Genomic DNA, 17375 nt, shown 5'->3' with positions numbered 1-17375 from the left:
GCAGACATTAAAATAAGTTAAAACTGGCATTGGCACTGGCACATGCATTACAAAGCTACAATTAGCTTTTTTTTCTCTTTCTGGACTCACCACTCGCCCACTTGCAGCCCACAAACAGCCCACACACAGCACACCCACAATCACCAGCAGCTCACCTGAAGTCCACAGAGAACCTGTGCACCCATCACCCTTTAGACTGAAGGACATGAATTGTGAGATTACCCAGTACCTCATCCAGAGCCCACCTTCAGTCCACTAACAGCCCACTCACCGTCCACGAGGCCATTGAGACCAGTAGGCGCATACTGGAGAACCACACGTTTTCTCACCAGGTCCACACACATCCCAACAACCGGTGCTCCCCACTCAAACCCCACCTTCAGCCCACTCTCAGCCCAAACGCTGCCCCCATGCCTGTCGAGTTTGTGTGTAAGATTAAATTCTCGGAGGAGGACGAGAAACGCAGGGGAAGTGCTGCCAGCCGACCGGATGGAGAGCGTGCAAGCCTAATCGAGGAGAAAGACCAAGCACCGGTAAAGGACCTGGCTGGTTTCGCCAGCTCGTGCTCATTACATGGAATTAACCATGTGTTCGTGTCAGGGACTGGCAGGAGTGGCAGCGGCGGGTGCGCCAGACGGGTCCTCTGGGCCTTGGCCCTGCTGGCCTCTCTGGTGCTCTTTCTGTACCAGGCGTCTGCATGCGCCCTCTCATACCTGTCTCATGCCCACGTCACTGCGCTGCGTGAGGAAGCTGCCAAGGAGCTGCTCTTTCCCGCCGTGACCATTTGTAACACGAACCGTTTCCGCTTCTCAGCGCTCACCGATGCCGACATCTTCCACCTAACCAACCTGACAGGCCTGCCGCCAAAGAACCCGGAGGGGCACCGCGCGAGCGACCTGCAGTACCCGGCCCCGGACATGCAGGACATCTTTAACCGTACAGGGCACCAACTCGAGGACATGCTCAAGAGCTGCAACTTCAGTGGCCAGAACTGCTCCGCCCGGGACTTCTCAGTGGTGAGTGCCAACTTACTTTAGAATTGTGGGGCTACAAGCTCCATCCGAGTGGAGAAAATGTTCCTGCTCTTCTGGTTTGGTGTTAATCCCTGGGTGATGCTCGATCATGTAAATTCTCCTGGGGTGTGGTGCGTAGTGGAGTGTGAAAAACTGTTGTTGGCATTTGGGTCACGTCAGAGAAACCCTGAGACCCTTAGGGCCGGCTGTATATTTGTACAGTCAAAAGTTTACGCATGTTGGGTGCACCTGTGTGACATCAGGTTGGTAATTTCTTCAGTTTTCTTCTATGATTTTAGTCACAGGCACTTTATTAGGAACATCTATCTGGTACCTACACTCACTCACTCGCTTATCCAACAGGGGTAATCCCAACTTTTCAATGGGCGCAAGGCACACAGTAACACCCTGGACGGGGCGCCAGTCCATCGCAGGGCAGACACACACACACACCCATCCACCTATAGGGCAATTCAGTGTCTCCCGGAGGAAACCCACGCAGACACAGGGAGAACATGCAAACTCCACACAGAAAGGACAGTGCTACCCATTGAGCCACCACTGGTATCTACATTCATTCATTATTTTATGAGCTACACTGACCATACAGGTTAACCATGTGGGTATACAATTACTGACTGTAGCCCATCTGTTGCTCTGTACAATTAAAGGAAAAGGATCCCCATCTGACCCTGATGTTTGGGTGCTGGATCATTCTTAGCACTGCAACAAGACTAACATGGTAATGATGTGGTAGAGTGTGCTGCTCCGGGATGAGTGCAGTAGATGCAGCAGTGTTGTTGGGATTTTAAGTCCTGTTTAAACATCCTGGAACACATACCCATTAGGGACACATACTCAGTTGAAGGTGGACAGTTTTTAAGTGTTTTTCTCCTTCCAGCATTGACACTGAGGTGTTTAAAATCCCAACAACACTACTGCACCTGCTACATTCATACCAGAACCAAAAACATACAATTTATCACCCTACAGTACATTTATAAATGGAACCTTACCCTGATGTTTGGGTGCTTGATCATTCTCAGCACTGCAACAAAACTAACATGGTAATGACATGGTAGAGTGTGTTGCTCTGGTAGCTCTGGAGTGTAGGAGGTGCAGCAGTGTTGTTGGGATTTTAAGTCCTGTTTAAACACCCTGGCCTCTTTATTAGGAACACATGCCCAGTTTGCACTAGATGAAGGTGGACAGTCATTTTCAGTGCCTGCTTTCTGTTCACAGGATTCTTTATATGCTGTCTTTATATTTTTGGTCGATATTCTCCTCCCAGCACTGACACTGAGGTGTTTAAAATCCTAACAACACTACTGCACCTGCTACATTTAAACCAGAACCAAAAGGCATACCAGATGTTGTCGTACCACCTTAAAAACCTGTGTTTATGTGATGCAGGTTGATGCTGAAGTGCGAGGCTGTAACGTGCTTTATAAACTCGTGTCTGCTCCAGCGCAGTGTGAACTGTTGTGGGTTCAGCAGCTCTTTCTGTGAGATCGTTCTGTGTGCTGAGTCGACTCGTTTTCAATCCCGTAGGGTGGAAATTTAGCGCTGAGCTGCTGTAATAATATTTGGCAGAGCGAGTTTGTGCTGAATTCTGGGGAAATGACAAACAGCTTTTAAACTGGAATTGCTTTAGATTAATCCAGTCCCAGTTTAGATCAGACAGGACTGCAGCTCGGGCACAGCTTTCCAGTTCAGACAGATGTTACCTAGATGTTTAGCACATGTTAAAAGCAGCAATCATCTGACAGTTTCCCACATCATTAGGCTTTGGATGGTGTGGTATAAAGTTTATGCCCCCTTTCTGATTTCTGCTGTTTTGTATACACTGATCAGCCATAACATTACAACCACCTCCTTGTTTCTAAACTCACTCTTCATTTTATCAGCTCCACTTACCATACAGAAGCACTTTGTAGTTCTACAATTACTGACTGTAGTCCATCTGTTTCTCTGCATGCATTGTTGGCCCTCTTTCATGCTGTTCTTCAATGGTCAGGACCCCCCACATGACCACCACAGAGCAGGTACTATTTAGATTCTCAGCACTGCAGTGACACTGACATGGTGGTGGTGTGTTAGTGTGTGTTGTGCTGGTATGAGTGGATCAGACACAGCAGCGCTGCTGGAGTTTTTAAATACTGTGTCCACTCACTGTCCACTCTATTAGACACTCCTACCTGGTTGGTCCACCTTGTAGATGTAAAGTCAGAGACGATCGCTCATCTATTGCTGCTGTTTGAGTTGGTCATCTTTTAGACCTTCATCAGTGGTCACAGGACGCTGCCCACGGGGCACTGTTGGCTGGATATTTTTGGTTGGTGGACTATTCTCAGTCCAGCAGTGACAGTGAGGTGTTTAAAAACTCCATCAGCGCTGCTGTATCTTATCCACTCATACCAGCACAACACACACTAACACACCACCACCATGTCAGTGTCACTGCAGTGCTCTGAATGATCCACCACCCAAATAATCCTGTGGGGGTCCTTACCATTGAAGAACAGCATGAAAAAGGGCTAACAAAGCATGCAGAGAAACAGATAGACTACAGTCAGTAATTGTAGAACTACAAAGTGCTTCTATATGGTAAGTGGAGCTGATAAAATGGACAGTGAGTGTAGAAACAAGGAGGTCGTCATAATGTTATCGCTGATATGGCTAAAAATTGGCCCTTAATTTTTATTACTGGCTGTGTTACTTTAATCAGACATTCAGATCTTACCTTGCTCTCGTGCTTCTTAGTATTGTCTTGTTACATAACTCTATTACCCTTGAGCTTCAGATCAGAGACTAATGACCAGACAATCTGGCAGGACTTTCTGGTAGAGCGCCGACTTCAGTGATGCTTCAATAATGGCAAATTTCAGCTTCTCAAACCAACACAACACCACCACAATGTGGATTGTTGTTGTTAAAGTTATGTACGAAACTCCTCGGTTTGAAACTCGGCTGGGCTGGGCGGCTATATGAACAATGTTTGGCTGTTGTTCATACAGAGAGGGAGCTGGATAGGGACTCTCTCATAACTGATGCAATTATGACCTGATGACGTCTGAACAGAGTCGAGGAATAATGCGTTAATCAGGGTGTGGCCCTCCGTACACAAAGCTGATCTGCATATGAACTCACCTCGTCATTTCTTATGCAGCTGCTTGAGATCTCTGTAATCCCTGTAAACAGTATTAGAAAGGATTGACAGGTTTTAGAGCACTCAAAGCAAAATAGATGTTTAATCAAAACACAGACCTGTCTATATAATTATGAGTAGAAGGTTAAAAGACATGACGTGTGTATAGTGTAAGTGGAGATTTGAACTGAATGTAGATGAGTGAAAGGGATTGAATACTCATTTCTCCTCATGTCCGTGGCTGTGGACTGAACGACGTCTTGATTAAATGCTGAGTCCGTAGAATGTTGGTTATAGTGTGTGTGAGGTAAACAGGGAGAGTTTGAATATTTATTGATCAGTATTGAACAGGATAAATGTCAAACCCTGGAGGGAACAACCTTCCAGTCAGAACAAAGGTGCTTTTATTTAATGAGCTGCAGGCAGAATAAACACTTCATCACTTCAGCATCCCATAATACTTCAGGTGTTTAAATCTGATGCAATTACGACCTCTGCTGGCTGATTGATGGCGCCTTTAATGGGGTAATGCTGCCTGCACAGAGATGGTGAATAATGGAGAGCAGTGCGTGAATCTCCATACGCGTCCTTGTTTCAGGTTAAATGTAGGTTAAATATAGCTTTTTATTTTTTTATTAATTGATTAATGTATGCAAATGGGGCAGCACGGTGGCTCGGTGGGTAGCACTGTGGCCTCACAGCAAGAAGGTCCTGGGTTCGATCCTCAGGCGGGGCAGGGCGGTCCGGGTCCTATCTGTGCGGAGTTTGCATGTTCTCCTCGTATCTGCGTGGGTTTCCTCCGGGAGCTCCGGTTTCCTCCCACAGTCCAAAAACATGCAGTCAGGTTAATTGGATACACTGAATTGCCCTCTAGGTGAATGGGTGTGTGTGTGAGTGTGTGTCTGCCCTGCGATGGACTGGCGCCCTGTCCAGGGTGTTTCTGTGTGCCTTGCGCCCATTGAAAAGCTGGGATAGGCTTAGCGGTTAAGACAGTGAGTGTATGCAAATGCATTTTGTTGGTCTGCAGAGTTTTTTTGTTTTGCGGATTTTTTCTGCACGGCTCGAAATGTTTCTGGTTTGTTTGTGGTGTTATCAGCTCTCACAGTTTGAGCATTAGCATAGTGAGATTGTATTTCCATGTTGAATTTTGGTGTTTAGTGAGCTGTTTCCTTTCTCGGCGCTCTTTATGTCGCTATGCTAATGATGCTCCCTCAGCAGAGTCGTTCATCTTCATCGTTCTGATGATGTTGATAAAGCGCCTGACCTTCAGACGCAATGAAACGACGTTCAATTCATCAGTTTGCGGTGTTTCTTGGTATTTTGGTGTGAAAGCGAGTGTGTGAGAGCGAGTGTGTGAGAGCGTCTGGGTTAGTAAATGTCCTGAAGAACACATTAGACTTTAATGAAGCTGGAGGAAGATCTAAATGACCTCACGCCACTTTCAGGAATGAAATGTGACGCAGCGTTTATTTATTCTGAAGAGCTGAATTTATATTCGGGTTTATTCATGAGTTTCCGAATGAAAAATGACGATGTGAAATCGTGCAGGTTCAGTATTTGTGGTTTTCGGTAGTTTAGTGCAGCAGTTGGAGGAGAAAGTTTGGAGAAAAGTGATCGCTTCATCTACAGGACGGAATTAATCGCTTCCTCAGCGTTCCTTCATCTTACCTGAATGATTCAGATGATCAAATGAATCATACATAATACGTTCCACCAATCATGCAGCTCGAATCAGTGAATCAGCGATCAGATTAAATGATTCAAATGAGATGAAAATGACTCGTTTGTGCTCTTTGTATATAAACGCTGAATATCCAAAATGTTATGGATGTGATTTAAATGTCTGTTGATTGATTAATACATGTAATACATATTGTTTTATATATTTTACTTGTATTTTTGTCTCATGGCTGAAAGTCTGAAGTCTTAGGACACCATTAGACTTGCTGTTTTAACATTGGTCAATACAAACACCAAAACTGTCACTAAAATTGACTTTTAGCCACTAGTTTTCTGCAGTAACAAACATAGTTAGTTTATAACTAACTGATATGTTCTGTTGTAACACTAGTTACTAAGGCACGGGGACAGACTAAGTGGGTAGCACTGTCGCCTTACAGCAAGAAGGTCCTGGGTTCGATCCCCAGGTGGAGCGGTCCGGGTCCTTTCTGTGTGGAGTTTGCATGTTCTCCCCGTGTCTGCGTGGGTTTCCTCTGGGTGCTCCGGTTTCCTCCCACAGTCCAGAGACATGCCACTAGGCTAATTGGAGACACTGAATTGTCCCATAGTTACCTAGCCGCTGGGATGCATTGTACCCAAGCCCGGATAAATAGGGAGGATAAAAAAAGCCCGGATAAAAACTGTGCCAAATCCTGCCGGCGACCCCTAACGGGAAGAAGCCAGAAATGTCGACCCCGTAACCGAAAAATGGGACAAAGGCTGAGGAACAAGAAGAAGATTTAATATCATTAATGATCTCACTGAGAGCTACCAAACAAAGTCTCATTGTATAACTACAATGGCAATAAAGTCTATTTAATCTAATCTAAAATAACATTAAGCAATGATTTACTAGGAATAATAATGTAAAAAAAAATTTAACAAAATTAAAAAAAAACCTATGAGTGCAAAATCTAACTTGTGGTTTTCATATTTGCTTAATTAAATAGAGGCTTTTTAAATTTTATTCATGAATTATTGGATTTTTTTTTAAGGCACGTCATGTCAGACGTGATGGATATTGGATTTGGTTTATCTGTGTGAACTAACACACTCCATGTGAACAAACAGTGTGACAGTGCGAGGTGTGTGAACTCTCAGGGCTGGAGCGTATGGAAGAGGAATTGTTTCGGAGCTGATCTACGTTAAAGAGGAGGGGGTGTGGGTGTGATAGGGTGTCGATAGGGTGAAATATCGCCCCCTCGCTGCCTAAACGCTGCGCCGTTCAATAACCTATTAAAGCCGAATCACAGAAAGGTGGCGAAGCAATCTGGAGATTTGTGCCGACATTGATCCAGCAGGAAGACGAGCTGATGCTGCTCATTAACACTCGCATCCCGAGAGAGAGGAACGCCGTAGCTCTCGCAGCGCAGACTTACAGCAGGAAAAATAATCATACTATAAATGTTTAAGCTCCAGGAAAGATCAATAAGAATAAATAAAAACACACTTGTACACTGTATGGCCAGAAGTATGTGGACACAAGTTATTATTCTGATTATTTAGTTCAGGCACTGGGGGGATAATAAGATAAATCATGCTAACCCATTACCACTGAGATTGGGGGTTTAAATCTCAATGGTGCTGTTAGCCAGTTGGGTTTCTACACAGACATGATTGGCTATGTCTTAGGGGAGGGATGTGGGTGGCCGAACAGCCTGGCCAATCGGAGGTGCACTTGTCAGTGTGTTCTCAGTGCCAATCCCAAACCTGGATAAAATAAGGAGGGCTGAGTCAGGAAGGGCATAGGGCGTGGCGACGATGACGCCTACTGTCAGCCACACCGACTACCGTAATAACATACATACAACCAATGATATGAACTAAATCATGTTTCTGACTCGGCAGCAGTTTAGGGAAGGTACTTTCCTGTTCCAGTACTGTTCCTCTCTGAACAATGTAAGCTAAATAAAGACATGGTTTGATATGGAGGACCTCCATGACACACTTTTTGAACGAACTGGAACGCCGATTACAACCAGGTCTGTCCTCACAGATGCTCTTTTGACAGAACATGCACACTTTTCTACAGACATTGCTGTCTTGTGAAATACTTTGACATGTATCGTATGTTTGTCACATTAATTAATCACTTCTCTCTTGTCTCAATGTTGGATGTAAGATTAATGCTATAAAAACAAACTGCTGCTGAACCTTTTCTCTCAGAACTTCCTCTGTTTGATTCTGTTTATTTTCTGGTTGATCATTTATCACCTTGTGTATTGATTGAACTGAAATAGTGAGAAAATAACTTCCTGTGTGATTGATCTTACAGACCTCGCTTTGTTTTTATCCTCCATGTCATTTAAAACCGTGCTTTGTTTATTTTTTTAACAGCTGGTCACTGTTTTGGTAACACCATTAGTACCACCATGGGAAAACTGGTCATGCTGGAATAGACCCTGAACAAGGCATTAAGCAAGGCATCATATTCACTATCACACTCACACATTCCCTGAATTACTTTATGGAAAAAAATTAGATAACAGTTTGAGGAAGGCCTTTCCTGTTTCAGCACAGTCTGACTGTGCACCTGTGCAACAAGTCTATAAAGACATGATTTGATGAGTTTGATGATAAGGAACTCCAGTTCTGTGCCCCCAGCCCTGACCTCAACCCACTGAACACCATGGGGATGAGTTTGAATGTTAAATATGACCCAGACCTGCTTACCTTACGAATGCTGTTTTGACTTGTATACATTTCTGTGGTTTTGCTTTTAAAAGTTGTGGTTGGTTTGCTTGAGCACTTGGATAAAATAAAAATATGTCATAGTACGTTCTCTTGCTGGTACAGATTAATAATAATAATAATAATAATAATAATAATAATAATAATAATGAATACATGTAATGTATTATTTTTTTTATTAATAATCAATCACATTTATAGATTTATTATTATTATTATTATTTATTTTTTAATAATATTAGTATATATATTAATAATTGATAGACAAATTAATAAATTAATTTATTACTTTATTTCATGAATTAATTATTTATTTTTAAAATAATATTAGTATATTTATTTTTTAATAATATAAGTATATTTATGTTTTAATAATAATAGTATAATTATTAATTGACACATTTATAAATTAATTTATTACTTTATTTCATAAATTAATTATTTAAATTATTTATTTATTATATTTGTTAATTAATTTATTAATAATAATAATAATTATTATTATGTATTTATTTTTTAATAATATTAGTATAATTATTAATACGTGATGGAGGAATTAATAAATTAATGTATTACTTTATTTAATAAATTAATTATTTAAAATATTTATTACATTTTTTAATTTATTATTATTATTATTATTATTATATGGATTTATTTTTTATAATATTAGTATAATTATTAATAATTGATGGACTAATTAATAAATTAATTTATTGCTTTATTTCATAAATTAATTATTTGACTTATTTATTTATTAAATTTATTAATTTATTATTAATATTATTATTATTATTATTATTATTCCAATAATCTATTTGAATCATTTCAGTCTGGTTTCCGCCCCCAGCACAGCACTGAGTCAGCCCTCCTCAAAGTCACAAATGACCTTCTTCTTTCCTCAGACTCTGGACAAATTAATATTCTCGTCCTCCTTGATCTTACTGCAGCTTTTGACACCATTAATCACTCCATTCTTCTGTCCCGCCTTGAATCCTCTGTCAACATCACTGGTACTGCCCTTTTGTGGTTAAGGTCATATCTCGTAAACAGACAACAGTTTGTTAATATCAACAATTGTAGTTCTGCCATTGCTCCACTGTCCCAAGGCGTTCCCCAAGGCTCAGTGTTAGGTCCCCTTTTGTTTATTCTTTATATGCTCCCCCTTGGTGACATCATACGTCGGCATGGTTTACATTTCCACTGCTATGCTGATGATATTCAGCTTTACATCTCCTCCAAATCCATTAATACTGAACTTCACTCCACTCTGACAAATTGCATCACTGAAATGAAATTGTGGATGAAAGCTAATTTCCTCAAATTAAACTGTGAATAATCAGATATGATCATCGTAGGTCCTACAACCCTGGCAAAAACCACAAAAAATTTTCAAATTACCATTGATAATGACACTTTGTCTCCGTCTTCTAACATCCGAAATCTTGGTGTAATTTTTGATAGCAACCTCTCTTTTGACCGCCATGTAAATCACATCACCAAAACTGCTTTCTTTCATCTAAAAAACATAGCACGTCTACGTCCATCACTCTCCTTTTCTGCCGCCGAAACCTTGATTCATGCTTTTATTACATCCAGAATTGATTATTGCAATAGCATCCTTTATGGTACATCTAACAAAATCCTAAAAAAACTTCAGTATATCCAGAATTCAGCTGCTCGCCTCCTTACTCATACTCGCTCCCGTGATCATATTACACCTGTTCTACAAAAACTTCATTGGCTTCCCGTTGCTCAACGCATTCAATTCAAAATTCTTCTATTCACTCACAAAGCTCTCCATAATCAGGCCCCATCCTACCTCACCGACCTGCTCCATCAGCACATTCCCTCCCGTAGCCTTCGCTCTTCTGAGGCTAACCTACTGTCCATACCCTCTAGGACCAAGCACCGGACCTGGGGTGACAGGGCCTTTTCCATAGCTGCTCCATCTTTATGGAATGCTCTCCCCAAACACCTACGAGATTGTCCTGACCTGTCCAAATTCAAGTCACTTCTCAAAACTCATCTATTCAATATGGCATTTAACTTGTAACAACACGAAATAAATGCTTTTATTTTTGCTATTCTTTTTAATAGTTTTTATACTTAGATCACGACAGAAATGTGAAGTCCTAGATCCTAAAACTTGTAAAGTTTTCAGTTTCCTGATTGCATGTAAATCTGTCCTGTTTCTGTCTAATTTTAAGAAATTGTTCTATATTTGTTGTTCTCTCTCATAATTTAGCTAATTTTTAATGAACTGTCTTATGCTGCTCTCTTTGTTTTTATCTTAATTATTCTTGATGTTGATGTACTATTTTGATTTTGTACTATGATTTGATTTGTATGGTGTATGTACGTATTTGTTTTGATTATTTGTCTTATGTAAAGCGTCTTTGAGTATCTTGAAAAGCGCTATATAAATAAAATGTATTATTATTATTATTATTATTATGTATTTATTTTTTATAATATTAGTATAGTTGTTCATAATTGATGGACAAATTAATACATTAATTTATTACTTTATTTCAAAAATTTATTATTTGAATTATTTATTTATTACATTAATTAAATAATTTATTTATTATTGTTATTATTATAATGTATTTCATTTTGATATTATTATTATTATCATTATTTTTATTGAAGTTATTATTTGTGTAGTCTACTGGTAACGCACATTTATCCCAGTTTGTCCACTTGAATTAAACTGGGTGCTGAAAATCTGCCGCTCGGCTCCATTCCTGATGAAACCGCTCCCGTTTTTCTCCTCCTGACTGTAGAATGAATAACGACGCTGATGGAAGCTGCTGTAAATTTTACCTGGAAAATCATCACGGTTTCTCACCATGTTCTTGTAGGAGCTCGAGTCGGAGTCTGTAGAGAGAAAAGCTACACCCATGTTGTGTAAATAAAAGCTTTTCCAACCCAAACAGCTGAATAAATCAGCAAGATTAGCATTTCATTACAGCAGAACCTGTAGGAGCCGAACATGGTGTGAAATACAGACGAGAACGGAGACGGAGACGCCCGGAATATCCAACAGATTCTGCCTTTACAAGAATAAATGAAAAGTAGCAGCTCATGTTCGGCTGGTTTGTACCATCCAAAGCAACGTACAATTATGATTGAATACAATTCCAGAAACTGTGGGTTAAGGGCCTTGCTCAGGGGCCCAACAGAGGCAGTGGTGTGGCTTAAACCAGCAATCTTCTGATTTCTAGTCCAGTACCTTAACTGGTGAACTACCTTTGCCCAGCCATAACATTAAAACCACCTCCTTGTTTCTACACTCACTGTCCATTTTATCAGCTCCACTTACCATATAGAAGCACTTTGTAGTTCTACAATTACTGACTGTAGTCCATCTGTTTCTCTGCATGCTTTGTTACCCCCTTTCATGCTGTTCTTCAATGGTCAGGACCCCCACAGGACCACCACAGAGCAGGTATTATTTAGGTGGTGGATCATCCTCAGCACTGCAGTGACACTGACATGGTGGTGGTGTGTTAGTGTGTGTTGTGCTGGTATGAGTGGATCAGACACAGCAGTGCTGCTGGAGTTTTTGACACCTTACTGTCACTGCTGGACTGAGAATAGTCCACCAACTAAAAATATCCAGCCAACAGCGCCCCATGGGCAGCGTCTTGTGACCACCGATGAAGGTCTAGAAGATGACCGACTCAAACAGCTGCAATAGATGAGCGATCGTCTCTGACTTTTCATCTACAAGGTGGACCAACTAGGTAGGAGTGTCTAATAGAGTGGACAGTGAGTGGACACAGTATTCAAAAACTCCAGCAGCGCTGCTGTGTCTGATCCACTCGTACCAGCACGACACACACTAACACACCACCACCATGTCAGTGTCACTGCAGTGCTGAGAATGATCCACCACCTAAATAATACCTGCTCTGTGGGGGTCCTGACCATTGAAGAACAGCATGAAAGGGGGCCAACAAAGCATGTAGAGAAACAGATGGACTACAGTCAGTAATTGTAGAACTACAAAGTGTTTCTATATGGTAAGTGGAGCTGATAAAATGGACAGTGAGTGTAGAAACAAGGAGGTGATCTTAATGTCATGGCTGATCAGTGTATAATATAATATTAAATAATAATAATTATTATCATTATTAAATAATAATTTTTTGTAGGGGTGTCCACATACTTTTGGCCCCATAGTGTCTAGGAGTTCTCAGAATACTCTCAAACTTTTGTAGTGGGTCAAAAAACATCTGTATCTCATCTTAAACAATTAATGTGATGACTACGTCAGGTGACTTCTCTGTGCACATTTAAATAGGGCTAGTTTGGCTGCACCTGTTACACTGAACCACAGGAATTACTATAGGAGGGTCTGGAAAGCTCTTCACAAGCTGTTATCAAAGGCAAGATTATGGTTTTTAGTCAGGATCATCACTTAAAGCCTTTTCTAAGCAGCTTCAGGTCCCAAGATCATCTGTACAAATGGAGCAAGAAAACCCCAATTATTTCCTACCTTTTATGCTGTGAGGAAAATAGGTTGTTCACCACCAGTGTCCAGACTCAGATACCATTAACTGTAGAGCTTCTGACCAGGATGGTGGCGTTGAAGTGAAGTTGAGTTGTTTTATAAGTGATGAATTGAAGTGGTGCTGAGGAGAATTTCACCTCCTCTGTTACACTCCAGGAATGTACCGTGATGTTCGGCTGTGTATTCATCTGAGGGTGTAAATGTGATGTACGGATCTCCTCACCACATGAAACAGAAATGTAGAAAATGAAATCCATATAAAAGTGGAAGTGAAGTGAGAACCTCAGCGTGAGGTGGATCTGAACCAGATGATGAATCTGAACAGCGGCTGATGTGTCGGTTCCTCTGAGGTTCTACCAACGTTACACTCAGATCTTTCAGACCACAGAGTGAATTATATTTCCGTGAGAAAGCAAACGGAGAATAACTAGATGATTATGGAACAGAGAGGACAGAGCGCTGAACAGCAGGAGACGAAGCGACGACTTCCTGCCAGTTTGGTGCTCTGATCTCCATCAGACTGTTCACACGTTCCTGCTGGATGAGAAGAGTCTCTGTTTCTCTCGGCTCATTCATGTTCCTTCACTGTGAAGTTGAAAATGCATGTTGGAGTTCTGATTAACCATATTGCTTTAGGGATTTAAATTCTTTTATGACCTGAACTTAGAGATCTTTTGTTCTTCTACCTTTAAGACAGCAGGATTTATTCTCTACTCATCTTTTATCCGCTGAGAGCAGACGGGGTCCCGATTCCCCACCGTATATTTAATCTCTCTGATTTAGTGCGGCTGAGGGAGCCGTCAAACTCGGACTGAATCGTCTGAGAGCTTTCCGATGTTGCTTTATGGATTTGCTCTATCAGCGAGGAACATTAATCTGCAGTCGGTGAAGAATTAGTTACTGGTTCCACGCTTGGTGCTGGACAGTTTTGGTCATCTTTCTTCTTAACGCAGAAGATCTTTATACCACTTTTAAAGAGTCACTTTTCTGTCTTGCAGCCTGAACTTAAAACCATACAAAAATATTTTTTCAAGCTTTATTTGCCTTATAATTATGGCCGTACTAAATTCACGGAAAAAATATGCTTAATTTCACAGACCTCGTTTTTCAAAAATCAGATTTCATGGATTTTTTAAAGAAAAGTGTCATAAATTGAATGACAGAATAAACGGAAGCGCCGCTCAGGTGGCGCAGCGGTAAAAACACACCCTAGAACCAGAGCTGGGATCTCGAATACATCGTATCGAGTTTCAGCTCTGCCTGCCGGCTGGGCTGGGCGGCTACATGAACAACGATTGGCCTGTTGTTCAGATAGGGGTGGCTGATTGATGGCGCCTGCACAGAGACGGGAAAAGAGTGCTCTCAGGGTGTGTCTCTCCATACACAGAGCTGATCCGCATTGCACTCGTCAAAGTGTAGGTGACAAAATGCATACGGCTGCTGCCCACGTGTCGGAGGGAGCGTGTGTTGTCTTCGTTCTCCTCAATCAGAGCGGGGATCGGCATTGGTGGAGAGGAAGCATGACGCAATTGGGCAATTGGACGCACTGAAAGGGAGAAAATGCATAAACAAAATATAAAAAATAAATAAATAAATGGAAGCTACAACACACAGCACAGCCTAACTTAATGGTTGAATGTAAACCTAGAACATCCAGAGACAATGCGAGGCTCCATGTTCTGTTTCAAATATGAACATATTTCATTTGCGTAGCGTTCAAGTAATAAGGAAAGTGTTTTAATGAAAAACTAGAATAAGAGGGTTGGAGAAGTAAGTTTTCTTATTTAGTACTTTGTAGAGCCACCATTTCCTTTCATCACAGTATATTTCTATTAATCCCCATCAGCTGTACACACACGTTCATTTTTGCAGAATTGTTTGAATTCTGTCTAATTTGACGCTGACTGCTCTGTTCACAGATCTTGTATTGGCCACTGAAGGACATTTACCCTCCTATTCATACTATCAGGGTCATTGTGCTGGAAGGTGAGCCTCCTTCCCATCTTCAGATGTCTATCAGAGGGCCACATGTTTTCCTCAGGAATTTGGATGTACTTGGCAGCATCCATTTTTCTTTCAATCTTAAGCAATTGCCCAGTCTCTGCTAAAGAATAACATCCCCAGACCATAATGTTGCCACCACCATGCTTCAGAGTAGATGTGGTGTATTTTCAGTGGTGTCCCGTTCAAACAAACCGCTTGAAGTTCAGTTTAAAAAGTTCAATCTTGGTCTCATTTGACTATAAAACTTTTGCCACATGGAATTAAATTCTTCTAATGTGTAAATACAGCTGAAAAAAAGTTAGACTCTGTTTAATTTTACTTTCCTGCTTTAATATAACAAAAGGCAAAGCTTTCCATCTGTTGTGGAAGGCACTGTGAATCGTTTTGACCTAAGAAGAGCACGAGGGTGGAGGACATTTGGACATGTGAGGAGCTGTCAGTACATACGTATATACATATTCAGCATTTAGCAGACGCCTTTATCCAAAGCGACTTACATTGCAGTTATAGTATACAGTCTGAGCAACTGAGGGTTAAGGGCCTTGCTCAAGGACCCAACAGCTGCAACCTGGCAGTAGTGGGGCTTGAACCAGCGACCTTCTGATTACTAGTCCAGTACTTTAACCACTAGGCTACAGCTTGTCAGTAAATCTGTAGACGAGGTGAAATGAGCCTTTTTTTCTCTCCGATCAGACGGTTTGATCAAACTCTCGTCTAATTAGAGACCGATACTGACACGACAAACTCAAGAACTTGTAAAAGACGTCCTGAATATTAAAGAAAATTTTGATATGAATAAAAAAGTTGGAATTATTCCAAACCTGTCGCTCCATCCTGGCCCGGGTGTCCTGCTGGGTAATAAAGATTTCATGTATTCATTTTACTCAGCACAAACTTGTAATCTATAATGACCTGACATTTCGGGCTTATTTAGCCAGGAGTTTGTTCCTGATTTGAATGTTAAGGAGAGTCTCTACAGAGCTGAACTCACTTGAAATTCTCCACCCAACCCACCTGCTGACTCACTTGTTTTCCACTACATCAGGTTTTCCTTTAAGATATTCGGTGTAGATCTCGACACAGAATAAATCTCAAATGACATTTTATAATCCAGTCACCGTGTCTGGAGATAGAACTCAAACAAACATTAACAGTTAAATCACTACCACAACAAACTCTAGTTCCAGAAAAGTTGGGACGTTTGGTAAAATTTTTGTTTTCATTCATTAGTAGCCAGTTTGCGCCATTTTTGCATTTTTCCTTTTGTAACCTACACTGTCAAGATGAGTGCTCAACCAAGCACAAAGAAACCAAAAATGCTTCGATTCAGGCAGGAACACTCCAAAGACGGCTGTTTCGTTCATACGTAGAAGAAGCTGACTGAGAATATTCAGATCTCATGTTACGTACAGAAATTTTAACCCTTCAACCTGACATTCATATTAAGTCAAGCGCCTCTGCTGGACAATTTTGGAACTTGCTGGCTGAGGAAAAATATCCAAACATAAGAAAATGTGCCACATATTTGACTGACAGCATTTTTGGATCAACCTACTTGTGTGAATCAGCTTTTTTAAACATGATAATAATTAAGACTAAATATGGGTCCACCCTTACTGATGAACACTTGAAAGCTGCTTTTGAATCAGTATCAGCAGCTATTTTATAGACTACATAAACCTGACTGACACCATTCAGTGTAAATCATCAGAATAAGGTTAGTGTGATTTTTCAGTCGCTTGTCCTGTAAAGCTGAATATCAATATAGGCAACTGAAGCGCATTTAAAAAAGCTTCAAAGCTTTTTTGAAAAATGATGAGGCCGATATTAAATAGTAGATCTCAAGCCACGAAAGTCTGGACACCCCTGATTTAACTGATAGAAGTAAAAATAAAATATTTCCAATGTTTTGACTGATCAGCTTTATTGTATTTTGTAAATATAAGCACGTACGATGCCTGCAACACACTCAAAAACAGTTGGGACAAAGGCAAGTTTAGGACTGTACTTCATCACCTTTTCTTTTAATGTGACTTTTTAATGGTTTTTCATGTGGTAAAAGGTAAAATACCTAAACTGTTTGTGATTTATTTTACAACCCCAAGTCAGAAAAAGTTGGGACAGTATTGAAAATGCTAATAAAATAAAAATACAGTGCTCCTTACCTTTACTTTGACTTTTTTTTTTATGGCAGACAGGGTGAACCTGAGATGTTTCATGTTTTATCTGCTCAACTTCATTTCATTTGTTAATGAACATCCATTCCTGCATTTCAGGC

At 40.7% G+C, this 17375-nt stretch overlaps 1 protein-coding gene across 1 annotated transcript in view; it reads left to right on the top strand.

Moving 5' to 3' along the window:
* The first annotated feature begins 220 nt into the window (after nucleotides 1-220).
* The window catches only part of asic4a (acid-sensing (proton-gated) ion channel family member 4a), a 54985-nt gene continuing 37830 nt past the window's right edge, over nucleotides 221-17375 (top strand). Inside the window, exon 1 of the mRNA XM_063005584.1 lies at nucleotides 221-1016. Within this exon, the coding sequence (XP_062861654.1) occupies nucleotides 411-1016 (606 nt within the window). The 5' untranslated portion in view covers nucleotides 221-410. The remainder of the gene's footprint in view (nucleotides 1017-17375) is intronic.

The sequence above is a fragment of the Trichomycterus rosablanca genome, chromosome 12 (assembly GCF_030014385.1).
Source record: "Trichomycterus rosablanca isolate fTriRos1 chromosome 12, fTriRos1.hap1, whole genome shotgun sequence".
NCBI classification, from domain to species: domain Eukaryota; kingdom Metazoa; phylum Chordata; class Actinopteri; order Siluriformes; family Trichomycteridae; genus Trichomycterus; species Trichomycterus rosablanca.
This window is presented reverse-complemented; position numbering and strand designations above follow the sequence as displayed.